The sequence below is a fragment of the Moschus berezovskii genome, chromosome 22, assembly GCF_049115385.1.
Source record: "Moschus berezovskii isolate FMDL1 chromosome 22, NW_MosBer_1.0, whole genome shotgun sequence".
In the NCBI taxonomy this organism is placed as follows: domain Eukaryota; kingdom Metazoa; phylum Chordata; class Mammalia; order Artiodactyla; family Moschidae; genus Moschus; species Moschus berezovskii.
Genome location: NC_142481.1, coordinates 30592140 through 30619576, shown reverse-complemented (window position 1 = coordinate 30619576; position 27437 = coordinate 30592140). Strand labels below are relative to the sequence as shown.

At 40.4% G+C, this 27437-nt stretch overlaps 1 protein-coding gene across 2 annotated transcripts in view; it reads right to left on the bottom strand.

Annotated features, from left to right (window-relative positions):
- CDH11 (cadherin 11) overlaps window positions 1-27437 on the bottom strand; it is a 90173-nt gene that overhangs the window by 22120 nt on the left and 40616 nt on the right. For both annotated transcript variants that reach the window (XM_055412622.2, XM_055412623.2), the window contains exons 3-7: window positions 23425-23719; window positions 20281-20400; window positions 18115-18282; window positions 14460-14647; window positions 6265-6518 (exon numbers count right to left, since the gene is read on the bottom strand). In XM_055412622.2, coding sequence (XP_055268597.1) covers window positions 6265-6518; window positions 14460-14647; window positions 18115-18282; window positions 20281-20400; window positions 23425-23719 — 1025 coding nt within the window. The remainder of the gene's footprint in view (window positions 1-6264; window positions 6519-14459; window positions 14648-18114; window positions 18283-20280; window positions 20401-23424; window positions 23720-27437) is intronic.

Below are 27437 nucleotides of genomic sequence, written 5' to 3'. Positions count from 1 at the left end.
CATCAAAGATCATTCAGAGTCTAGAAAAAAATCAGTTTTCTCCATACTTAAAGGAAAATGATAAGTAGTACAGTTTGAGTGAATTTATTCAGTATATTTGGTTTTAGCAGTTCTCAGGTGGCTTGGTTCTGAATTCCATTGTGAAATATGCAGGCTTGGCCATTCATTTGTAGAGTATCCTCCCCACACTTTAATGACCCCCTGCTAAGCCTAACACCATAGTTGGAAGGTTTCAGCTACTCCTGTCCACTAGAAAATTTGCTTTTTTCTAAAAAAAGAGTAATTTCTAGAATATTACAGGGCAAGGTGAGGTAGAATATGGGTCAAGAGGAATGATCTTTACTGAGGTGTAGTAAGGTAAAATAACTTGCCCAGGATAATGTATTAGAGACACTTATTAAAGTGTTGACAGTTGTCCATTGGCTTCCATGAGGGACTGGATCCAGGATCCCTGAGGATACCAAAACCCATGGATGCTCAAGTCTCTTATATAAAATGGTGTAATATTTGCATATAACCAACACATATCCTCCTGTACACTTTAAATTATCTCTGCTGCTGCTGCTAAGTTGCTTCAGTTGTGTCTGACTCTGTGCGACCCCATAGACAGCAGCCCACCAGGCTCCCCCATCCCTGGTATTCTCCTGGCAAGAACACTGGAGTGGGTTGCCATTTCCTTCTCCAATGCATGAAAGTGAAAAGTGAAAGTGAAGTCACTCAGTCGTGTCTGACTCTTCGCGACCCCATGGACTGCAGCCTACCAGGCTCCTCCGTCCATGGGAGCTTCCAGGCAAGAGTACTGGAGTAGGTTGCCATTGACTTCTCCAAATTATCTCTAGATTACTAAAATACTTAATATAATATAAATGCTATGTAAATAGTTGCTTGTGTTCCACAAATTCAAGTTATGTTTTTTGGAACTTTCTGGACTTTTTTCCCCCAAAATATTTTGGATCTGCCGTTGGTTGAATCCATCAATATGGAACCCATCAGTGTAGAATCCATGGCTAAAGATGGCCAGCAGTATATATGTCTAAAGGCATTCACTGAGAGCCATACAACCAAATAATATTACAAACAAAGAGATAGCAAAGACCCTGGGTGTCACAGAATTTAATCTCTTCAATTTATAAATGATGGGATTTGCAAATGATCTATCTCCTGGTTTCTGGGGAGCCAATATTAGAACCTGGATCTTCCAGTTCTAGATCATGTTATTTCCAAGAAAGAGGAAATAAGTATGGAGCAGCACTTCATAAAATATAAAACATGAGCTCATCTATGATACCATTGACTTCACAGCTCCCTATGGGAATGGAATGATGAGTCCCCTTCCCCAGTGGTAAAACGGAAGATAAACTATCACACACCTCATAAATGTCAGTAGAGGCTCAGTGATTGAGCTGACTGAACCCTAAGCAGAGCTCTATGTGAAAAAAAGAGAAAAGAAATAATAGAATATATTTTCCCTGACACCAGGCTGTTTACTATCTACTTGACATGACAAGACAAGCTCATGGGAAGAAAGATAATTAACAAAGTGTTATTCTATACAAGTGGAGCACATGGATTTTGGTTTTGTAAAGTCCTAGGTACAAGTTCATGTCCCATTGTATATACATCAAGTGATGCTGGAGAAGCCACTTAAGTTCTTTAAATCGCAGCTTACTTATCACTTAAACTAGAATATTAATATTACCCAACTTTAAGGTCTTCAGTGAGAATGACATGAAATAATAGATGTTGAAGATGTATAACCTAGTGCCTCACATATACTAAACAGAACAACAAATATAGCTGCTATGATTTTTGCTGTTGTCACCACTATTACACAGTGGATAGATCATGGAATCTCTCAACTGTCAGTCTACAGAGTATGACTTTCATCCTATAGCCGGTGAAAAAATCATGAAGGGCTTTCGATCAGAGGAAAAATAGACTGAATCAGACCATCAGGATGATGAATACGATAGGGTGGGCACGGTGGTCTGAGCTAGTGAGAGTGGGGGAAGGAGTTGATGTCGTTTTTAAGGACTGTGAGGTGATAAGAGAGTTAGATGTAGGAGTGACAGAGGGAATGAAAAACCATGTGATCAAGACAGAACCAGTAGGATTCCGCTGATATTTGGAGATCGGCGGGAAGCTGGGAGAGTCCTAGAGAATTTTCAGCATGAATGTCACAGAGAGGGAGGCATTGGGAAATACAAAACAAAGTCAACTTAGCAGGAAGGAGAGACTGAAATTCTACTAGGGCTATGCTGCCATGCCAGGAGAGGAAAGATTCGAGTCTACCATAGGCTTCACAAAGTCAGGAGTAGAGCTGATCTTCTTCTTCTTCTTCTTTTTAAAGTATGTCACAAGAAGTGTAGGCTCAAAAATATCTTTCTGATGAATGAGTGAGGGAAGGAAAAAGAAAGTGGGTAAAAATGCATAGCAGATAGCAGAAGAAGTACAGAATTAGAGTCAGGGAGAAAGATCAGTCTAGAGGCAGAAAATCTGGAGCATTAACTCAATCTAAACAGCAGAATGGAATGAAACTATAAATAAGTGGACACAGGGAGAAAGAAAATCTGAGGTCAAAGGCTGAGTCTCAGGGTGTCCCCAGTGCCTGGGCTGGGATGGAAAACTAGCAAAGACACCATGTATGTCTGAGACATGAAGAGGTTATGGCAATGAAGCTAAGAGGAAAGAATCTTTCAGGAAGGCAATGGTGAAGAAAGGGTCTCTAAAGCTACAGAGTCTGAGAAGAAAGATTTGCAAAAATTTCTAAGCAGCTAAGAGTTTGGGTGACACTATAAGGCCCTATCTGTATGTCCAAGGACACAATTCCCTTAAAGGTGAAGATAAGCACTCAGGAAAGTAGGTAGTCTGGCTAGAAAGCTTACTGAATAAAAAACTTTAAATGTTTTTCTATGAATTGTTTGGTAGTTCTAACAACTAGGACCTGAGTGGGTGAGGGAAGTTGGTTCAAGGGCAGTAATGAGCATCTTTGGATAATTATAGACATGAAAAATGTCTTCACACACAGAACTGCTTCCATTGAAAATATGACCCAAATAACCAATCACAGATGTGGATCCCTGGAAATAATGCGGTGCCAAGGAAATGAGTGGTTGTTCCATGTGTTTTTACGTCACCACTTTTTAAATGCTGCTAATGTACCTCAATATTCTAGGGCAAAGCTAATTCGTTTAAAATTAACACCATGAAAATTTTTGAGTAGTTTAAAGGTGGTATCAAGCTCCTCAGTCACTGTGTAATGTATCTTCTTGCATACAGAGCACAGTACTCAAACTTGCCTGGGAAATCTTTCCATTAGTGCCTGCTCAGCCAGAGTAAACCACCCAAGGCAGATTCGGATTAAAATCCAGTCTCCAATACCGACTGGTCATGTAACTTTGAGTAATTCACGTCAGCACTTTGAGTTCCAGTATTTCCATCTATTGGATCCTAAAGTGATCACTGTCTCAAGGTTGTCTGAGTATTAAAATATATAACTTAGAGCAGGGTTGTCTGGAGACAAGAAAACGGTCTTCCTTTCTCCCCAGAGGGGCAATGTTCAAAGACTTAAAGGCAACTGAACAACATTTACATTTGGGACTTCCTTCTGCCCTGTCAGAATTTTTCTTGGTATAAATAGAAAAACTCCATTGTCTGTGATATTTTTTTTCATATTCAGATATACTTACTTTTCTTCCCAACTTTATTGAGGTATGATTAATAATAAAAAAAATCCGTATTTAATGCCTAACAACATGATGTTTCAAAATAAGTATACCTTGTGTAATGATTAGCATGATCAAACTAATTAACATATTCATTGCCTCTTCGCATAGTTACCATTCGTGTGTGTGTTTGTGTGTGTGGGGGGGCAAGAACACTTAAGATCTACTCTCTTTGTAAATGTCAAGTCCACAATACATTATTATTAACTATAGTTACCACACTGGTCAATACCCCCTCCCCCAATTTTCCCTACTCTCTAGATCCTGGCAACCACTGTTTTCCTCTCTGTTTCTATCAATTAGACTCTTTTAGATACCACACAGGAGTAACATGCTATATATTATGTCTTTCTGAGTCCAGCTTATTTCATTTATCAGTTCTTGTTGTTTAGTTGCTAAATTGTGTTCAACTCTTTGCTACCCCATGGACTGCAGCATGCCAGGCTTCCCTATCCTTCACTATCTCTTGGAGTTTGCTCAAACTCATGTCCATTGAGTTAGTGATGCTATCTAACCATCTCATCCTCTGCCGCCTCCTCCTTTTGCCTTCAATCTTTCCCAACATCAGAGTCTTTTCCAGTGAGTCATTTATTCACATCAGATGGCCAAAGTATTGGAGCTTCAGCTTCAGCATCAGTCCTTCCAATGAATATTCAGGGTAGATTTCCTTTAGGATCGACTGGTTTGATCTCCCTGCTGTCCAAGGGACTCTCAAGACTTCTCCGGCACCACAATTCAAAAGCATCAATTCTTCAGCATTCAGCCTTCTTTATGGTCCTGCTCTCACATCCATACAGGACTACTGGAAAAACCATAGCTTTGACTATATATACCTTTGTCATTTAGCATAGTATTCATCATTTAGCATAGTATCCTCCAAATACACATATGTTATCACCATTGGCAGAATTTTCTTTCTTCAGGCTAAATAATATTCTATTATATAGATACATCATGATTGCTTTGTCCATTCATCTGTCAATGGAAATTTAGATTACTTCCACAGCTTGTCTATCGTGAATAACACTGCAATGAACATGGGAGTTCAGATATCTGTTCAAGATACAGCTGTTAAGGAAAGCAGTATAGAGGTTCCTCAAAATGCATATGGCGGCTTGTTTTGTGGTCTGTAACTTATCAACCCATGACCTAGACACACATATCCCTGGCCCTCTTTGAGTATGCCAACGGCAACACAGTGTAAGCTGTCACTGTGATGCAGCATGGTAAGAGCTGTGACGTAGAAGCTGCATCCGATCTATCTTAGGGTACCTGGGAGAACTCCTGGAGGACATGACACCTAAGTGGAGGTGGGAAAAATGAGTACCATGTTGCAAGCTGGAAAGGACGAGGGAGAGAGCTACAACCAGAAGGAAGAACATACAAAGGCCAGGAACTAGAAAAGGACAGGAAATAGCCTAGTCCAGCTGCAATTGAGAGTCTGATGAGAAGGGAGAGGAAGAAAGCAGAGAGACTAGCAGTAACTGAGGGGTGGGAGTGGGGAGGGGCTTGAAGAAGAGCTTAAGCCGAGTGAGAGACTTGAGATTATTTTGGACTATGAGACAATGAGAAACAATTTGATCATTGACTTTTGATGTTGTTTAACTGAAGCACGATATGATGCTTGGATCTTGCTACAGGATGATGGAAAGACAGGTGGTAGTCTGGGGGTAGGGAGACCATGAGGAGGCAGAGGAAGGAATCTAAGCAAGAACAGAATTAGGGGAGTGGCCACGGAAGGATAAACACCTGCTAGAATCCAGGGCTGGTTTCAGACAACTTTCCATTCCTGCCCTATATAGACATGCCTTGACTGGATGACTCAAGCTTCCTTCTGGTCAGCTTCTTTCTCATCACCGTCTCATCTTCATCATCAATCTCATTGGTTATCAGCTCAGGTTGGGGAGACAGGGGAGGCAGGGTTCTGTTTTCTAGTTTTCTTTTCTAAGTCACAAAAATGTATTCATGATAAGAAAAGCACTCTAAATTTGAGGGTCACTTTATTTTCTCTTCAAAGTGTTCAGCGGTTAGATAGACAGGGCTTGCTTTCTGAGCACCCTGCTCACTGTCTGGGTTCTTCGGTTAAGTCACTTTGTCTTGCAGAACCCTGGTTTTGTCTCAGCTTAAGGGATAATAATTCCTATAAAATAGTGTTGAGAGGATAAATTAGTTTATGTATCTGATTCCCCTTAGTGAAGTAACGGGAGCATAGAAAGGTATTTAATAAATTAGAATTACAATTACTATTTTACAACCATTATTTATACTTCACCACAATTCTCTGAGACAGATGGGTGAAGATAAGGATTATATTACCTAGTATAACCAGGAAATCTGCTCCAGAAATTATGGGGCCTGAATGAGTCTATCCAAATAACTGGACTAGAATTTTCATGTCTCTTAAGTTTTCATCTTGTTTACATTGAATGATATCTTGGACACGTCTTGAGACTGAAGGATGTGGCTTCTGTAGGGCTTTCCTAAAACCTCTTGCCTCTAGAATTCCCCATCCACACTTTAAAAATAAGTTTATCTGTACCTTATAGGGCTATTGGCAGCATCAGGGTCTTTGGCATGCACTCTCCCCACCACAGTGCCAGGGGCTGCATTTTCTTGGACTTCGTGGATATAACTTGGAGCCAAGAACATAGGAGGCTCGTCAGCATCTTCTACTGCAATCTTGACCGTCACGGTGTCCTTGAAAGGCCCATTGCTGATGAACTTCGGGTCAATGTGCACGTTGGCTGCCTCTACCTTCAAGCTGTATGCTCTTTTGGTTTCAAAATCTACAGGCTGGCAAAAAAGAAGAGAAGATTGACAACCAATTCCTTGAAAGAATAATGGAAAAGAAAGACCTGATTGTTTTTATAGGGCAGCGTGAATAGTTGTTCAAAGAGAGAAAATCAGTGTCTATTCAACATCCAATTACCTGAGCCATTTGGTCAGAAAATCAGACAAATCAATTGTTAAAACTTGGAATGTGTTCAGTGGGTAATTCTAGGAGCATGGCAGACTCAGAAGGACCCCATCATCTAAAATGAACCACATTCTCTGAACACACTAAGGCTCCCTATTCAGTCACTAAAATCACTTAAGGAAAGGAATTAAAACATTACAAAAATAAATATTGTAGCCCATTCTGAAAAGTACTAAGAATCTCAGTAATAAAAATACTCAATGAATTTTAGTCTGAGTAAAAAGCAGTGTCTTGTTAGATGACTCTCCCCTCTACCCATATACACTCTGGCTTAATCATATTAACTGTCTCATTTTTAAACTTTCTGACCACAGAGCCTTTCTCAAAGTCTAGAAACCTTACCAGCAGTGGTCCATAATCTGACTTAACATGGTTTATGGGTAATTTGAGTGGGTGGGTTTTTTGAATGACATTATCCTAATTACTGATACTATTATCCCTTTTCCAATTCTTCCATTCCCAAACACATCAAGGACATCTCAGTACTAATTTTTAACATACCTGTTATGCTTCCTAATCTCCCTTTTGAAAGACTATGATAGAACTCTCTAGCTAGAATGGAATGACATCACTTTGTTTGGACTGAATTCATTTTTAGGTTACTTCCTATTTATGGCAAGTGATATAGGACAGTGTGAGTACTTCCCAGTTAAAAGAATGTATATTTGTACAAAAGTCCATTGAAAGAAAAACAATTATAAATAATATAGATTTTACACAGATGTGAAAAAAAATGCAGTAACATTTGAATGGCTGTCATTATTAAGAAACTGATGGTAAGCACTCCCACATTTTGAAGGAGGGGTGGTTCTGTGAGTCAGTCAGCAATGGGTGAAAAGTAAAATCACAGAGGGGAAACAAGCCTTCCTGCCTGGAAACAGAACTTTCTAATTAGCACTCTGAATGATGCTGAACTCCCAAATGTTTGCAAAGAGTTGGGTCTTTTAAGGCTAGCATCTGCCTGCCATGTTGCTGTCATCTGCCTAGTATTATTTTGAATGGGCATAACTGAGCATGGTTCCAGTTTCAGGAAGGTTAAAAGCATTCAACACCCTTGACACTTTTCTCGGCAGATTCAGAGAACACTCCCTTTTCTTGAAGCAAAATCTGTCCCCAGCTGTTCCAGGTTCTCCAGCAGTCTCTTTGTCCTTCCCTGGGTCACTGAACAGCAGAAAGGAATGGTATTTATAGGCTGAAGGTGTGAGACTGCTGCAATCCTTCAAAAGTCTCTGATTATTAGATAAAATCAAAAACAAGAATATGATAGTTCTGAGACCAGGCAAGAAGAAATTTTCTTCTCTCAGATAATTTGTTGATTCACCTGGTAAAAGAATGTTCTGAACTTGACTTAGGTACATGCCTACGGACCCAGAGCACTGTTTCCACTGGAAAACCTTGTTAACGTTAAGGTTGGTATAGTATAGTTTGACTGGTACTTGCTGAATCTAGAGCAAAGCTCCCCAGGTCTTTGCAAATGCTTGTCTGGAACACCCTTCTAGATTCAGTTCAGTTCAGTCACTCAGTCGTGTCCGACTCTTTGCGACCCCATGAATCACAGCACGCCAGGCCTCCCTGTCCATCACCAACTCCCGGAATTCACTCAAACTCATGTCCATCGAGTCGGTGATGCCATCCAGCCATCTCATTCTCTGTCGTCCCTGTCTCCTCCCACCCCCAATCCCTCCCAGCATCAGAGTCTTTTCCAGTGAGTCAACTCGTCGCATGAGGTGGCCAAAGTATTGCAGTTTCAGCTTTAGCATCAGTCCTTCCAATGAACACCCAGGATTGATCTCCTTTAGAATGGACTGGTTGGATCTCCTTGCAGTCCAAGGGACTCTCAAGAGTCTTCTCCAGCACCACAGTTCAAAAGCATCAATTCTTCGGTGATCAGCTTTCTTCACAGTCCAACTCTCACATCCATACATGACCACGGGAAAAACCATAGCCTTAACTAGATGGACCTTGGTTGGCAAAGTAATGTCTCTGCTTTTTAATATGCTATCTAGGTTGGTCATAACTTTCCTTCCAAGGAGTAAGGGTCTTTTAACTTCCTGGCTGCAATCAGCATCTGCAGTGATTTTGGAGCCCCAAAAAACAAAGTCTGACACTGCTTCCACTGTTTCCCCATCTATTTCCCATGAAGTGATGGGACCAGATGCCATGATCTTTGTTTCCTGAATGTTGAGCTTCAAGCCAACCTTTTCACTCTCCTCTTTCACTTTCATCAAGAGGCCTTTGAGTGTGGTGTCATCTGCATATCTGAGGTTATTGATATTTCTCCCGGCAATCTTGATTCCAGCTTGTGCTTCTTCCAGCCCAGCATTCCTCATGATGTACTCTGCATATAAGTTAAATAAGCAAGGTGACAATATACAACCTTGACGTACTCCTTTTCCTATTTGGAACCAGTCTGTTGTTCCATGTCCAGTTCTAACTGTTGCTTCCTAACCTGCATACAGGTTTCTCAAGAGGCGGGTCAGGTGGTCTGGTATTCCCATCCCTTTCAGAATTTTCCACAGTTTATTGTGATCCATACAGTCAAAGGCTTTGGCATAGTCAATGAAGCAGAAATAGATGTTTTTCTGGAATTCTCTTGCTTTCTCCATGATCCAGCGGATGTTGGCAATTTGATCTCTGGTTCCTCTGCCTTTTCTAAAACCTGCTTGAACATCTGGAAGTTCATGGTTCACATATTGCTGAAGCCTGGCTTGGAGAATTTTGAGCATGACTTTACTAGCGTGTGAGATGAGTGCACTTGTGCGGTAGTTTGAGCATTCTTTGGCATTCCCTGAGACTTTATTGTCTTCTGGTGGTCATCCCAGACTTATGAAATCCTCCCCATCTCCCCCAGACAGATTGGTCTGGCCCCTTAATTGCCCATCTGCAGTCCCTTGTCCCCCACCCCTGCTGGGTGAGGAGCATCCCAAAGAACAATACAGAGTTGTGTTGATCTTTGCTGACCTCTGCCTTCCCAGCACCCAGCCCAAGTGACGGCATGCACCAATCACTGTGGCTGAAATGAAAACAGAGCTGATGAATGGACAACATTTAAGCATCTGCCTCTAATTTATTCCCTGCCTCCTTCCAAAAAAGATTTAAGGTAGTTTCCCTATCCATGTTATGAGTAGTTGAAATAAAGCTATATGAAGCAACATACTACATAAGCCATAAAAATCTCAACTCTCGAGTTTACTAATCCCACCTCTAAAAATCCTGCCTGAGGGATTAATTCAACAGAAAACCAAAACAAACAGTATTTAAAAATGCATGATGTTGTTTAGACACCATTGAGGGGTTATATCTAATCCTGCGAAACATGCACACAAAACACCAAATCAAACTGTGAGATTTTATTAAGGAAATAATGGTCCATCAATAGGATGGGATGTTATGTAGTCATTAAAAATGATTATGTATATTATATAACAGCATGTGAAATGTTTATGATGTGCTATTAAGTTAATACATCTGATTGCTCTATGACTGCAACTGTGTTAAATGTTACACATCCACATCTATATATACATGTGGACAGAACATAAAGAAATAATCAGGTGTGTGCATGTGTGCTGAGTCACTTAAGTTGTGTCTGACTCTGTGACCCCATGGACTGGAACCCACCAGATTCCTCTGTCCAGGGGATTCTCCAGGAAAGAATACTGGAGGGGGTTTCCATTCTTCCTCCAGGGGATCTTCCAAACCCAGGATCGAACCCACGTCTCCTGAGGCTCCTGCATTGTAGGCAGTCTGTTTTTTTGAACCACTGAGCCACTGGGGAAGCCATAATCAGGCATAAAAGTGGCTTTATTAAAATTGTTACTTAAAAAATATTTAAAATGCCTTCCAATGCTGCTCTCTCCCTGCTTTACAAGGAGTTTATTTGTTTGAAAGTGAATACCTCAGAGACCATGAAGAGATTTCTCAGTGATAACTGGGAATCCCACTCAGTCAAAGCTGTTGCAGCATCGGATTTTCCGAAGTCCACCAAGCCACCTACAGGCCTCATTTTTACTTTGCACTGGTTCTTCTTCAGTTAGTCACACAGAGATCATCTCAATGTCCTGAGGGCAGCTCCTCCATCTCTCCCCCTCTCACACGCCTGACACTTACTCTGTCTGACACAGGGTAGGCGAGAAATATTTATTACTTTCTAAGCTATTCAGTACAAGAAAGTGAAAGTGTTAGTCACTCAGTCATGTCCAACTCTTTGCGACCCCATAGGCTGGAGTCCTTCAGGTTTCTTTTCTGTCCATGAAATTCTCCAGGCAAGAATACTGGAGTGGGTAGCCTTTCCCTTCTCTAGTGGACCTTCCCAACCTAGGCATTGAACCTGGGTCTCCTGCAATTGCAGGCAGATTCTTTACCATCTAAGCCAGCAGGGAAGCCCATTCAATACATGAATAACTCCTAAGTAACTCTTGAATTTTTTACATTTATCTCTTCTGCCTTCTTCCAGTCTTTGTAATTTCTCTCTTGAATTCCAGCAAGATTTTTTCAACTGGTCCCACTGGATCCATCTCAAAACCCTCAAGACTAAACTCACTCAAGTTTCTTAAATGTGTCCTGTTTTCACCAAGACCAGTTCTTCATGCACTTGTTTTCTCTGACCCTTCTCTCCTTATCCATTTGATAAATTCCTACTCACCTATGAACACTTAGCTCTAGAACTGCTCCCTGTAAGCGGTCATCCATGACCCATATTCACAGATACTATCAGGCATTATCACAGTTGCTTCTCAATCAGGAAGTGATTTTGCTGTACCTCACCCCAGGGAATATTAGGCTTTGTCTGGAGCTATATTTTATCATCACAGCTGGTGGGGCTGGGTGTGTGCTTTCTGACATCAAGTAAGGAGAGGTCAGGAATGTTGCTAAACACCATACAATGCACAGAACTGCCCCCTACAACAAAGTCTCTGCCCTGAAATGTTAACAATCTCAAGGGTCAGAAACACCCCCTCTATTTTAATTGTCTTGTTTCTTAACTATCCTGTTAAATTCTGATCTCCCTGTGACCAGAACTCTGTTTCTTCAATTTTAGATGTCCAGCCTCTCACAAAGGGCCTGCCTGACAAATAATAAAAACTCAATCACTCTTGGTAGAAAAACAAGTGAAAAACAAAACTATACTAGAGAATATTTTTAAAAGGTAAAAATAGTTTCATGGGTCTCTCTACATCTTTTTATATTATTAAATAATATATAATGTTTCCTATAAGGATCCATCATTTTATTCTATTAAATTCACCTCTCAATATATATTTTCCTCCTGGACAGTTAGAACTTCATGCTATAAGTTTAAGGAAATGTTCTTTTACAAATGAAAGAACATCCTACTCGGTTTTCAACCTAAAACATCAGTGCTTTATGGAAGATTATTCCTTTGACTGAAATAAACACACTGAATTGGGGGGAAATGTGCAAATTAATCATATGCAGAGAGCTCATTTGCGATGTGTTAGTCCCATGGGGTGATTTAAATGTTTCAGATTTTAGAGACACAGTGTGTGTTTATACCCTGAATACACTGAAAACAGGTGACAACCTTAGCATAGCCAACTACCCGATTACTTGAACAGCCAAGGATCAGGGCAGGAATCGTTGATGTCACTGCTCGTATGTCAGTGTCAGGCAGGAGGGAGAGTCATATTAATTAACAAAGCAAGTTGACAGCTCGATGCTACAGGCCAATTCAAACAGCTACTTTTCCAGAGGAGAAACCAGAGGGAGTGATTATCGCAGCCCCTTATGGCTGGTGATTAGGCTTCGGTGATTATACCATTCATCATCACTAATGTTGATTTTTCCATATATCCAAAGTTTACCCCAACTTCCATACTCTTTTATGATAGTCATCCCTACTTTCTTTTTCTTTGGGTCCCCTCATATTTCTCCCAAACCCAGCAACATTGCTTTCGTAAGTTGTGAAGTGGGCTTCCGAGAACACATCTCTCCCTGCTCCCTTTACTAAAAGATTGCTCCCGGGAATCTTCCTCCCATCCCACCCTTGCCTCCTCTCCAGCAGCTGAACTCTTTATTGATTCTTGAAATTAATTTTTTCATCAGTGTTCCAGTCCAATCTTTCCCATCATACCAAGGAGCTTAATATTCAGGCTACAAAACCAAGTTGAAAATGAATGTTTGATTAAAACCAAGGTAATTCCATCATTCAATTCAGATTTGATACTCCTTATACTTTAATGATGGAGAGGTATTGATTTCTCAAGTGGTAAATCTGGGGGGGGCGGTAATCGTTTTATTAGAATATTCACTGAAAGCGAATCAAATCTGGCTCTCTTTTATAAAACCTTTTTGGTCCAGCTATTTCCAAAATGCCTTAAGTGGGAAGATGTTCTAGAATACACTAATTTTGGATTCCATGTCTTTAAATTGCTAGCTGTGTGATTACAACAGGATTAAATTATTTAACCTGTCTGAGCCCCAGCCTCCTCCTAATTAAACTAAGGTGTCATGGCCCACAGGGATACTACCATCTACTTTATATGATTTTCATCATATAAAACAAACAAAGGTTAGTATGAGTCACAGACTGTCTTTGCCCAATATTTAGAATTGAGTAAATGTTAGATTTAGAACAAAACAAAACAAGAATAAACAATAAGCTCATCTTTGTAGTGAATTAATCCCAGGAACACACTTTCAGCAACAGTTTAGCTGACTATGAGGGAAGATCCATTATTTTTGTTTCTCAGGCTCAGTTCTGAGAGAATATTGAGCAGAGGATTTGGTTCACGTTTCATAGAAGGCCCAATAATGTAACAGACCATAGGTTCTGGAGAACCTATATTAATACACTCAACTTGGCAGATCCAACGAGGAAACGTGACGCATGCTGAGGGCTGCTTCTCCAAAATCTAGATTTATCTAAACATCTTTCTTTCCCTGAGGAAACTGTGCCAAGTCATACAAGATCTAATCAGTAATCTCAGGGCAAGTATTATCACCTCCTCTCTTTCTTCCAGTTTTACTGAGATATAATTGACATACAGCACTGTATAAGCTTAAGATATACAGTATAAAATCTGACTGTCATACATCACAAAATCATTACCACAGTAAGTTTAGTGAACATTCATCATCTCATATAGATACAAAAGAAAAAGCAAAAATTTCTTTTTGATGAAAACTCATAAGGATTTACTCACTGAACAACTTTCATATATAACATACAGCAGTATTAATTATAACCCTAATACTTATTCATCTTATAAACAGAAGATTTTCCCTTTTGACTGCCTTCATCCAACTTCCCCTTTCCCCATCCTCCACCTCTGATAACCATACATCTGATCTCTTTGTCCATGAGTCTGTTTTTTGGTTTGTTGGGGTCGCAAAGAGTTGGACACGACTGAGCGACTGAACTGAACTGAACTGAATTGAACCATGCTAGTTCCTGGTACACAAAATAGTAATTTGATATTTCTATACATTTCAAAATGGTAAGTCTGATTTTCATCTGTCACAATAGCAAGATATTACATTATTATTGACTATAGTCCCTAAGTTGTATAAAAACTAACAATCTCAGATAGGCATCATCAGTCCCTTCTGCCAGCTCCCTCAGGAATATAGTTCTGTTATCTCCCAAAAGCTCAAAGCTCAACTGCAAAGTCTGAGGTCCAGCCCTCAGTTGTCCATATTCTCAGTTTTGAGCCTTCAACTCTTTGTTTCCTGCAGTGTTGTCCCGGCAAAGCAGGCCACACTGCTGCCACATCTGATTCCTCACCCTAACTCACCTTTTTCAGTTTCACCACGCCCTCCTGTGTTTCATAGTCCGTTGTGATTTCAAACAATTCCATCCCATCTCCATCAACAATATTGTACGTGACTAAGCCATTTTCTCCAATGTCTGGATCTTTAGCCTTCACTCTTCCCACTTCCTCCCCTGGGACAGCTGCTTCTGACACAGACATCTGGTATACGCCTAGAAGAAGAAGATATCTATTTTTATTTCCCCTTTTATTTGGCAGCTGTAAGACTTTAGATTTCATTGAATCCCAATAAATTTCTCAAAGGTTTTGACATTGAGCTTCCTATTGATTGAAAACATGAAAAGAAGTGAATGGATGTGAGGAAGATCCCACACAGCTTGCTTGTCAAAGAAATGTTTTCTGTAAAGAATGATGAAATAATATCAGGGTCCAGGGTGGTAGGGTGGGGGCACCTGCCACATGTGAGAAAGGGAAACAATGGCCTGTTACATTTCCCATCAGGAACTGATGGAGGGCCATGTATATCTTCACACATTAAAAAAAAAAAAAAATCAAAACCTCTTTTCACGTCTTTGGAATGGCCCAGAGTTAATTCTAAGGCTCACATATGGCACTCCCAGGTGCCCAGAAAGAGATGTCTTCTCTGTTTAAAAGCCTTCTGTAGCTCCATATTTATTTTAAAGTCAAATGCAAATTTTGTCCTTCAAGGTCATGACCCTTCCAGCTCTATATTTGACTCTCTTCTTACTTTACTTCCTTCACCATTTGATGAATGGATATCTTATGTGGAAAGGTTTCTCACCGTGTGACATTTCCACATAGATTTGTTCAATACATATTGGGAACCTACTATATGCTGAGCACTGGCCTAGCCTTTGGAAACTCAGTAGTAAATGAAAGAGTCAAGATTCTTCCCTCATTCTACAGAGAAAGAAAAAATCAGATGTATACTCTGATATCATTGCTAAGAAGGAGAAAAATACAGTAAGGGACAAAGGATAGTAAAAGAGTATAAGTGTGACTGTGTATAAGTGTATGTTGTTGTGAGTGTGTTCATGTGAGTGTGTGTGAATATCTCCCGAAAGGACTGGGCCAGACAAATCATGTGAATATCTGGGGATAAAAGTACAAACAAAGCAAACAGCAAGTCATGAAAACCCTAAAGTGAAAACAGTGAATATATACAGAACAGTAAGACCACAGGTGTGACTGCAACCTTCTGGTAGGAAATAAGTGTAAACAGGCTGGGGCCTACCTGTGCACAAAGGGCATTGCAGGAGATGGAAAAGATGTCAGATTTTCTTTAAAAACCTGTAGGAAGTCACTGAAAGGTTCCATTAAAGAAACACACTTGAGATCATCTTAATTGTATCATCAGAACTAAAAAAATATTCTCTGTGAAACAATGTAGAGAAGCAAGGGTTGGAAAATCTGGCCTTCATCACTGCCAAACCTAGTGGTTTGGGACAAACTACTTAAGCAATTTAAGCTTTAGTTTCTCCTTATGTGGATTTTATCCATTTTAATACTCTGTGTACATTTATGTATATTGTTTGGCTGGGACTGCTTTCAGTTCAGACCCATATTCAACTGAAACACACCATGTCCTCCATGAAGAGGACAAGTAGGAGATGGAGTCTCTGTAGATAATTACCATTTTACATGAAGGTTTAGAAAAACCTGCTCTCAGGTAATCGTCTCCAAGTCTCATTCAAGTCCACAGCTATAAAACTGGTTACCTTCACAGCAGTGATGTCACTTCACTCTATGCTTGCAGGTGAGCAGGGACATTAATCACCGCCTGCTAATAGTCCTGCATGGTCCTTTCCATCCAGCATACCAGACAGTTTTAGAGTGTGGATAATGGAGCATGCAGTTTCTTAGAGTGCTCTATGAGGCTTAAGCTTATTGGCGATGCTGAACCTTGTGCCTGACCAAGCAAAGTAATCTTCATCTCTTTGTGGATTTTATGAGAACTGACTGTCACCCTGTAATCCTCCACCTTAATGTCTCCCTTCCAGAGATTGGTCTCTTTGAACTCCTTTGAGTGACCATGGTCCTTTCTGGGACCATACTTGGTGGCCTTCCCTGTTTTCTCATTTGTAAAACATGCCATCTCTCTGGCAATAAACTCATAGGCTCTACCAGCTAATCTAATAAGGATGATTTCAGGGTGAACTCCCCATGATCTATCAGCACCAGCATCATTGTGGTTATGTTGTACGTCTGTATACCTACACTATACACATAACCAGATTTGTGTTCAAAATCTGGCTTTGCTGTAATCCTTCAGGCAACTTACAGCACCTTCCATGGAACCCGGTTTTATCTGCGAAATAGAGGCTCTCACAGAGATTTGCAATAGTAGTAACTATTCATTGAAAGGTTGTAGTTGTTGTAATTATGATTATTAATGACCTTTCAAATCATTTTTTCTTTTATTTCCTGCTGCAATCCTATTAATTTTGTATGACCACAGTCACCTAGATCATAATAATGGCTGACCTTTGTTAACAGCTTATGCCAGATAGCATTGTAAGATTCTACAGTGGCTCATTTAGTTTTAACAATATCCTACTAATTTAAATGTTTTTTAAAAAATATTTATTTGTCTATTTCGCTGTGATGGGTCTTAGCTGCAGCACGCAGAACCCCGGCACATGGACTCTCCAGCTGTGGTTCAGGCTCAGTAATTGCAGCACGTGGGCACAGTTCCCCCAGAGCAAGTAGGATTCTAGTGCCCCGACCAGGGATTGAACCTGTGTCTCCTGCATTGCAAGACGAATTCTTAATCACTGGACCACCAGGGGAGTCCCAATATCCTATTAACTGAGTCTTGTGGAAGATTTTATTTTTCAAAAATAGTCCAAACAGTATCTCCCAGTCCACATGCTTCTCTTTCAAAGAGACTTTAACAGTCCTTCCCTTGAAAGTTGGGGTCTATAACAATTCCACTTAAATTTGGGCAGTCTTATGACTACGGTGGAAATGATGCTATGTGATTTCTGAAGCTCGGTTACAACAGGCAATACGGCTTCTACTTGGTATCCCTGGGGCTCTTCTCACTTTCAGAACCCATCCATGCCACTCCTTGGAGATGCTGACATGGATGGGAAGGAACAGCTGACATTAACTTGCCAGCCACGTGACTGGACCAGCTTGGAAGTGGATCTTCCAGCCTCAATCAATGTCTGCCAACTGATGCTGTGAAACAGAAACAAGCTGTCTCTTTCAGGTTTTGCCCAGATTTCAGACTCATGACAAAAATAAACAATTATTATTGCTTTAAAGCACAAGATTTGAAGTAGTTTGTTAGGTAGCAATAGATAACTGATCCAGCTACTATTACATATTCAGGTTAGAAATAAGAACACTGAGACAGAAAGGTTAATTAATTACTACATCACATCATGAGTGCCTGGCAAAATGGATTTTTCTCCTCCCAGGGTTGTGAAACATTCTATGTCTCCACTTTCTCCCACTACCTCTCCTCCACTTAAGATTTCTGTTGTCATTACTGTTGTCTTGTGTGTGTTGTGTTTATTTTTTTTCAAGAATGTTATAAAGAGCCTCCATTACTCTAGATTCCTTCTGGAAAGTTGAGTATAGCAGGGATGGGTCAGAGAAGAGAGTTGGCTGTGGCGTCATTGGAAAGTGAAAACCAAGCCCACCGACTTACTCTGCGGAAACTTTGGTGGGTTGTCATTGACGTCGGTCAGTGTGATCGTCACTTTGGTTGTCCCTGAGAGTCCGCCCATGTGTCCACCCATGTCCTTGGCCTGGATCACCACATGGTACTCCTCCTTGGCTTCCCTATCCATGTTGGGAAGGGCCGTTCTGATGATACCTAGACAGGTGAGCAGGAAACACCACAGATATTCATTAATTAAATTGTAACAAAAAAGATCTAGGCACGGGGAAGCAGAGATGAGTCTGCACAGAAGAGTGCACTTGTCTGCACAGAAGAGTCACTTCAACATATTTATCATCAAAAGTAGCCATACTTGGAGCATCACATAGACATATTTTCCAGCAAATGGCCATCATTATTGCAGCATTAAAATTTTATGTTTTATATGTTGTACTATAAATGCAAGTAATAACCTCATCCTTCTCAGGTATAACACTTAATTAAAGATGCTAAAGATTGATACATTTGAGGACCTACTACATAAGCATCCATAACATAAACCATGCTTTTGGACTGTCAGCAGAATCCTTTGACTATCAATGGCTGCATACAATTCTTAGAAACATTGCTCTGGTCTATTTTAAGTGAAAAGTAGATGTCAATACATTAAAATGTTAATATTAGCTTTTTAAGTGTATAACAAATGGGTTAGAAATATACACAATGCTTATGTCAACTCTAGTTGTTTACTATTACCTATCACTGACAAGGATACATTAATAACTGAATTCTACATGATCTCTGGATATTAGTGCATTACCGGTGTGGAAACCATGCTCACTTAAAACCTTTTGGGAAAATGTGCAAGCTTTTCCTGTCTGTAGATGTAGCAACATTTACACTAGAAATCTAAGAGAGTGCCGTGGAAGTTTTAAGCCCTTATCCTTTTCTGACCCCGATGTTTGTGTGTTTCTCAGCAATATTCTTCAACACACTGAGCCTCATTTTTCCTGTCTGTTAAATAATTTGGTAGGTTCAAATTGGTCCTTCCCAACATGAGTCCCTGAGATAACAAATATTGAAACTAGAGTCCCTCCAGCAATTTTAGTATCTCAAAAACTTAGATGCAATTCCACATTTATCCTTGGCAAAATTAATTGGTAAGTGCCTTTGATGAAATCATAGTAAGTAGCCCCCTAAATTGTGATCCAAAGCATAGTGTCTACAAATAAATGATCACATAGTTAAGTGGAAATTATATTCAGTAAGTGGGCAAAATATCTGATTGGCAGGCTATGCAATATAATATTATACACACACACACACATATATATACATGTATTTGATAAATTTCAACCGTATTAATATAAGTGGATTTTTTTGTAAGTATCTTGCAAACATATGGGGGTATATTGTGGAAAAAAAGAAGGGAGTTTTAGGTATATACTGTGGACTGACAGTTGCACAGGATTTTAGTGCTTATTCTAATAAAAGGATCTTAGAATCAAATTTGGTACACATGGAGTGAAACATTTTGGTGTGGGTTTTGGCTGGTATATTCGTTCACTCTTTTTGTTTGCTATTTGTTTTCTGTAAGGATTTGCAGAACCTCTTTTTTGGATGTTAATGCCTGTTGGGAACCTCGAAGCTCAGCGGAGGAGGCGGGAATGTGCCACCTCCCAGACATACCTGAGCCTCATCAATTCCCATCCCCACCACCCCCAACCCTGCCCAGCGGTCTTCAAGCTTTGAGAGCTGCCAGTTTTTCACAGTTCTCAAGTCCTATGTTAAGTCTCTTATTGGATCCACAGTTGAATTTTATGATAAAACATAGCTGAAGATACATTTTTAAGTTGAAGTTGAATTTTAAGAACTGATATCACGAGGAAAGTTGCAGTCTAGGGTTATATTTATTGCTGTGACATGGTGCAATACAAACAAAAGCAGTCACAAGTATAATTCATTGCATGCTAACTACAGGCCAGGCAATGCACAGTATTGTGACATGGTGCAATACAAATAAAAGCAGACATAAGTATAGTTCATTGAATGCTAACTACAGGCCAGGCAATGTGCAGTGTCTACACTGCACAACAGTCTTGTTAGGTGGCCCATTTTATATTTTAGAAAACTGAAACTTGAAAAGGTTTCAGCTAGCAGGCCTGGACTCCTTATTTACAATGTGTTACAGATCACAATGCCACTCCATGGTACCTGTCTGTGCTTCTACTGAAAAGTAGGGTTGTCCTTCCAGGATGCTGTACACTAACTTGGCACTGTTTCCATAGGTGGGGTCATCTGCGTCTGAAGCTGTCACCTGGATCACTGACGTTCCTTAAAAATGAAACATTCATTAGAGACAATCGCTCCACTTCTCGAATTATATTCTAGTTTGCAAATTTTGTCTTAAGATTAAAAACTAACGAGAGCCCCCAAATTATTCAATATGCTTTGATTTTCCAGACTGAGATGCAAAAATAATTTCCCTCCCTCCTCCCTCCCTTTTTCATCCCCATAGCTTAAAAATGAACTTTCTATATTCATAGTGCATCCTGCTATGCTTCGTAGTTAAAATAATAATGTGAACATTATTGCAAAAACATTCTAAGGTCCATGCAACTGGAATGTTCAGTGTATCAAATAATTAAATAGAAATCTTCCCAAAGAGTATAATAAAGGATAATTAATGATGAATTGCTTTTCATGAAAGGACAGAGTGCGGTCTTCCATCTGTAGCAGAGCAATAAATACATCATTTTATTGTTGCTTTGCATGTAATAAAATGGCTGCTAATACTACACTGTAATTAATTTATGGCCATAAATATTGTACAGAATGTTGTTCCCCACTGGCATGAAAATTGCATCTTCCCACCTCCAATGGGTCTGGTAGTCACACAACAGAAATCACCAGTAGACATCTGGTGAGATCTAAGGCCAGCAATTGCGAGTCACAGTGGAAAGAAAGCAGGAAATTGAAAGAAGAGGGGATTCTGTTTTTCGTAGGAAAAATCTTTGTTCCTTGATGGTTCAGAATGGGGCAGGGGAGATGGTCAAGGGAGAGAGCTGGTAATTATCGAATTCCTCTGTGCCAAGCACTGTTTGGGGCATGTTCCAAGTATCCCACCCCTCTTCTAGGTGCTTTTTACGTTCACTGTGCTTGGGAGTTACTGAGTATGACAGGTAGGAAGTTCTGCAGTCTGTTTTGCAAAGTTGGTCACTGTCAGTCAGGATTCTAACCTCTCCCCAGCAAACAACCAAGCCTAAGCTCTTTCCGTGACAGTTTCAATAGAGGAGCCAGGTTCTACATGAGAGGCAAGGCAGCCTATTTACACAGCCCCTGTCAGCCCTCTGATCTACAAGTTTGCTGGAGATTTTCATACAGTGTATGAACAAATTTTACTCTTTTTTTTCGTAATTCATTTTTTCGTACAAACAACTTTTGGGGGAGGATTCTTCCCACGAAACTAGGCACTATTCTAAATCATGGAGATTTGTAATGGCATTAATAAGTTCTATTCTCTACTTTCATGGTAGAGCTTGTGAAAGTATTACTTTTTATGCTTAATTTGCTTCAAGAAATCCACTAAGTTCATTACAACTCTTTGCATTTTATATCTATGTTTATTTAACCCTCATCAGAGTTTACATTATCCTCATTTTATAGATGACAGAATGAAAACTGAGAAAGATGTAAGATGTTGTCTGGGTTGACCTGGCTGGTCAGAGGCACAGCCATGATCCCAATCCAGTACTGTCTGACAGCAGCCAACTCTCATAGGCCACGATGCAGAGTCTGATATTAATCCTTAAGCACTAAGCTGCCCCAAGACATGGGGTCAATAAAAATTCCCCTGGAGCATTCTTTTTGATGACTGGCCTTTTCCCCCTGGCTCAGCTGCTGATACTGTTGTCCTCTATTTAATGATTTCTTTGATGTCTGCTGTTTCTCATTAAAAGTCCCCAGGTGACTACTGAGAAACTAAAGAACTGGGCAAGGCAAAGAAAAGACAGAATAGGCCCAGCTCGGTTTTTATAAGTATGAGAAGGGTTTCACGTTAGTTGGAGGAGAAGAAGAGGGCTATTTTTTTTTTTTTTTTTTTTTTTTGCACCACAAGCTCTATATGCAAAGTGGAAGGAGTAGAGTTTTTTAAATCTTTATTTGGCTGCCCCTGGTCTTAGGTGCTTCACACAGGATCTATCATTGTGGTGTGTAGACTCTCTGATTGTGGCTCATAGGTTTAGTTGCTCTAAGGCATGTGGGATATGAGTCCCCTGACCATGGACTGAACCCACATCCCCTGCATTGCAAGGCGGATTCTTAACCACTGGACCACCAGGGAAGTCCCAAGAAGTAGGGTTTTAGAGTTACTTCTGTACCTAACTTTCTTGGGCAAATTGATTCTCAGTCTCTTTGCTTGGTTTTCTCATCTGTAAAATGGGCAGTTTGGCCCTGATGATCCTTAAGCTCATCAGAACTTTAAATCTCTGATTTCATAACCATATTTACTCCCTGATCAGAACAGCCCTGGTCACTGTCTGAAAAGTAAACCCTTCTTAATATGAGGCATGCTTCTCAAAAGCAAGCACAACTACCTTCATTCTATAAAGTCAAACAAGAATTATTGCCAGGAGAATTGTCCACTAACAATGTTAGGTGTCTGCATGCATGATAAAAGGCATAGCTGCTTCTGAATTATTCTAACGGATGGCGACATAGTGTCATGGTGAGGTGTATACCCTGGATCCACTCAACAACTCAGATGACCTTGAATAAATTATAATTAACTTGTTTCTAGCTTTGGTTTCCCATTTGCAAAATATGTCAAATAGGACCTACCTCATTGCAAAGATGAGTCACTGCAAAGATTAAATGCAACAGGGCATGTAAATCACTAACGAGCACTGTGCCTACATGCTACGAACTCTGCCGCTATTACTTACTGAACACCAACATGCACTAGTGACCAGATGTATATTATTTATAATCCTACATGACTAGAAACTTTTAGTCCCATTTTACAGAGGAGAAACTCAGGCTAAGAGAACAGATAGAACTGATTCCAAGTCACAGGGTTAACAAGCACCAGGGCCAGGATGGCCTGGGTTCGATCACATTTTTCCTATTCTTCTATGCCTCCTCATATTTTGTAAGGTTACAGTTTAAAACCTCAGGGCAATTTAAAATATTTGAAACTTCAACTATATACATGACATTTTTTTTGTTTGTTATTTTGAACATAGAAGCTACAGCATAAATTCTACATCCCGACTGGGGAGAATGGGCACCAGCCCACCCACCTGCAGAGACACCACGCCTGCAGGTGGAGCAGGTCCGCCCTCCCCCTCCCTTACGTACCCACGTTGGACCTCTCGGGCACATTGGCGTGATAGGTCTCGTGTAAGAACTCAGGAGGGTTGTCATTAATGTCCTGGACCTTGACAATGAATTCCGACGGTGGCTCCAGGGGCCGGTTGGTGTCCCTGTCCACCGCCTGAGCCATCAGCGTGTACTGGGCTCTCTCCTCTCTGTCCAGGGTCTTGGTGGCATGAATGTTCCCTGATTTGTCATCAATCACAAAAATGGTTCCGGCTCCTTCACCTGAGAGAATGTATTTAATGTTCCCATCACCAGAGTCAATATCGGAATGAAGCTAGGAAAAGAGAAACGGAGACTTGTAATTCCATCGGATGCTCTGGGGAGGTAGAGACACACTCACATGCTGTTTGCTACAATACACTGTTTACACGCATACATACACACACACACTGAGAGGGAGACACTCTCATCCCATTTACAAGTGAAGAAATGTAACCTTAGAGAAGATAATTGTCTTGGCTAAGAGCACATAGCTGGGGAGCAGTGAAGCCAGAGTCCAAAAGATTTCAATTTTAAGATTCATGCTTTCCCTCCCCCTTCCCTATGACACATGCACACATATGAAACACATAATACACATCAGTAGAGCTATTTTGAAAGAAATATATGCACATTATAGAAAGTAAAAGACACACATTTGAACAAGAAGTAAATCTTGTAAGTTCTGATTGCCATGCCTTCATTTTCCCTGTGCAAAGACAGGTCTTGTTATCAGTGTCTCAAGAATCCTCTGAGACACATTCTATGCATATGCCAGACTATGTACACAGATACATGTGCTCTGGTTTATTTTTACACAATACAGTGCACAGTGTACACACCACTCTCAACTCTGTTTTCCTATCACAGTAAATTCAAAGGACCCTTCCAAACTGGTATATATATATTGATCTCATCCATTGTATAGAGGTTACGATTTCAGTCTTCTTCCAAAGGACACTAAGGTTTCAAAGGACACCAGGCTTTTGTTACTGCAAACAATTCACTGATCAGGATTTCTGGATGACCTGCTGTGTGGCACAGGACGTATGAGGCTCTGGGGATGGACTCTGCCTGGAGGACCCCCCCATTCTCCTCATAAGCAAGGAGTGCGTGGAGAGGGCGGATAGACATGCAGCTTCTTAAACTAAAGAAAGACCATCTCCTTGAGATTTTCCCCTCCTTTGACAAAGCCCAGCAAAATGATGGAACTCGCCTAAATCCACACTTGGCAGGGCCAGGAAGTCATCCAGGTCACCCGACTACCCCCTTGTGCCTTCTGCCTTACTCTGCTGTGTTTTGTAACATGGAACTCCCCTAAAGATCACATCCAATTTCCCCATAGCAATAAAGTCTTCATTGTGCTTTGCTGCCCAACCTAAATTTCTGCAGCTATCATCTTAATCTGAGTTCCTCTGCCCTCATTTTATCCTTTATGGGAAAAGATAAGCATTACTTTCACTGTTCTCATAGGCTTCAAGAATAGGCAGGTGGATAAAAGGCCCTTGGTTCTACCTACTACCTAAAAAAACCCAGTGTAAATGAAAAAGCTTTATTCTCAGGGAAGTAATAATGATAATAACACTTTACTTAAAATTATCTTAATGTTTATTATAGTGCCATTTTAATATTATTATTAATGTGATTTTAATTATTATTATTATCATGAAACCAAGACCTAGAAAGCTTGCCCAGAATCACAAAGCAGGATAGAATACATAGCTTTTTAATTTTTTTTTGTATTGTTTCAATTTTCCCCAAAATATCAAATGGATTTGCAGTGCCTCAGTGAAACACCAATTATTTCAGCTCAGAGGGATACCTGTAGGTACAAATTACATTTTGATTTTAGTCTATAGTGCTTCTTAGTGGAAAAAAAAAACATACTTTCCTTCAGAACTTGTTATTAATAACAAGCTACGTGTTGACATGAAATTATGGCTACGCATTTCTTATGAATAACGCAGTTTGTAATATACAAAGCTATCTGAATATATGGAAGCTCCAAAGGATGACTCAAATTGCCCGAGTCTTCATACAAGTTTCCATAGTGGGGGCAGACATTCTTCTGGCTGTCCTCCTAACCCCCAATAATTGTTTATATTTGTTTGTTTTCTCTGCCTCAGACTTGGCAAAAGTCAGGGGCTCAGCCATGACTGTGGAACGTGGAACAAGGAAGTCAGTGCAACACTTCCTTTAATGGGAGTCTAGACAAGGAATGTTTCTAGGGACCTTTATATATTACATGCAAATTTGGCAAGACTCTTGGGAATTAAATTTCATGATCAACCAAGTAACTGAAAACAATTAAATATAGTGCTCATTATTTTTTATCTTGTTTTCAGAGTTCAAAGTTGGATATAAATTCCCTTTTGCCCCCTCTCCAACAACGACGAACCACACAAATAACAATGACATTTACTAGTTTTGACACAAAAAGCAGTTTGGAAACCCATTCAGTCCTATCAAGGGATCAGTTGCTGAGGCAGACACAGACAATTCCTAACTCCCAAGACTGAGCCCATCCCCTCAGCAGAGCACAGCATGATGCAGACTCTGCTCCCTGAAGATCTAAAAGTCCGTGGTTTGCCAAATTCCACATTTTCAGAACATCCTAAACCACTCAATCTCGAATGACACCAAATTAAGGTTTTTAGGGAACAAATCATCTAGTCTAAACCTCCTATTCATGGAGAACTAGATATCAGCATTATCTCAAAAGGAAGTTCCATAGGATCTAACCGCTTTTCTTTTTCTTTCTTTCCCCATCCAATCTGACATCTGGCTCATTCCCACATGCCTAGATTTTTCCCTCCTCTTGTGTCTGCTGCTCCCTTTTAGTAGACACACCTGCTTGCTCCACAGAGATGCCCTCTAGGTCCTGTGTCTTTTGCCCTCCCCACCCTAACACACACCCTGCTCCCTATGGAGAAAGCCCCTGTGGCAGAAGTTCTATTTTCTCAGAACAATTCACACACACTCTCCACATGGTTCAAGCCACACAGCTCCTGCCATGGCTCAAGTCTCTTCTTTCTCTCTGGGCACAGAGACTGCCTCCTTGATGGAAGGAATTCTATGTGCCAGTTATTTCCCTGTGCTCCATTTCTCAAGGACACTTCTACTTTGGATGTGATCTTTCCATTTTGGGTATAAATGATGAAACTGCTCTGGTCCATCTCTTCAGAAAGACCCTTTTCCAACTCTTAACAGTATTATCAGGACTCTAATATGAACCTCCTCCAAAGATGTCAATTCCATAAATATGGAAAGGTAGTCTCATGTTAAGCAGCAACTAAGATAACTTTGTTGGAATCTATGAGGCTCAGAAATGAGAACCCCACAAATCTAGTCTTGTCCTTCTCCCCTTCACTAGATAACTCCTGCTCATCTTTCAGGTCACAAGTTATTACCATCGTCTCCGTGAAGCTTTCCTTCATGCTTCCTAAACTTTGCCGCGTAAATTCATAATCACTTTCAGTGAATTTCTTTATTTTTCTAATCCTTATTTTAGTTTTGTTTTAATTGCTTAGGTAAGTGTCTCCTTTTCCACTAGCCCCTGAACTCTTTGACGCCAGCGACTATTCTACTGCAGTACCATTTGCCTCCCTCTGTACCTTCACATGGCAGGCTTTCTGCTCTTACGTGTATGATCATCTATCTCCTTGCCATTAATGTCACTTGCATCTGAAAGATGGCTGTATGTTTTATCACAAGTGATAGCTGGCAGTCAGTTTTTCAAACATATTTTGTTATTTTGTTTGTTTTTATTTTTGGTTTTGAAATTTGGCTGCATGGCTTGCAGGATCTCAGATCCCCTATTGGGGATTGAACCAAATCCCCCATCAGGGGTTCCTCAGTGAAGGTGCCAAATCCTAACCACTAGATCACCAGGGAACACACCCTCACACATATTTTGGACTCTTTCTACCCTTGCACTTTTGGAGGGGATGCTCAGAGAATGCAGGATTTCTCAGTAGTACTAGGACTCTCAAGCCTTCTGAAATGGGTTTTGC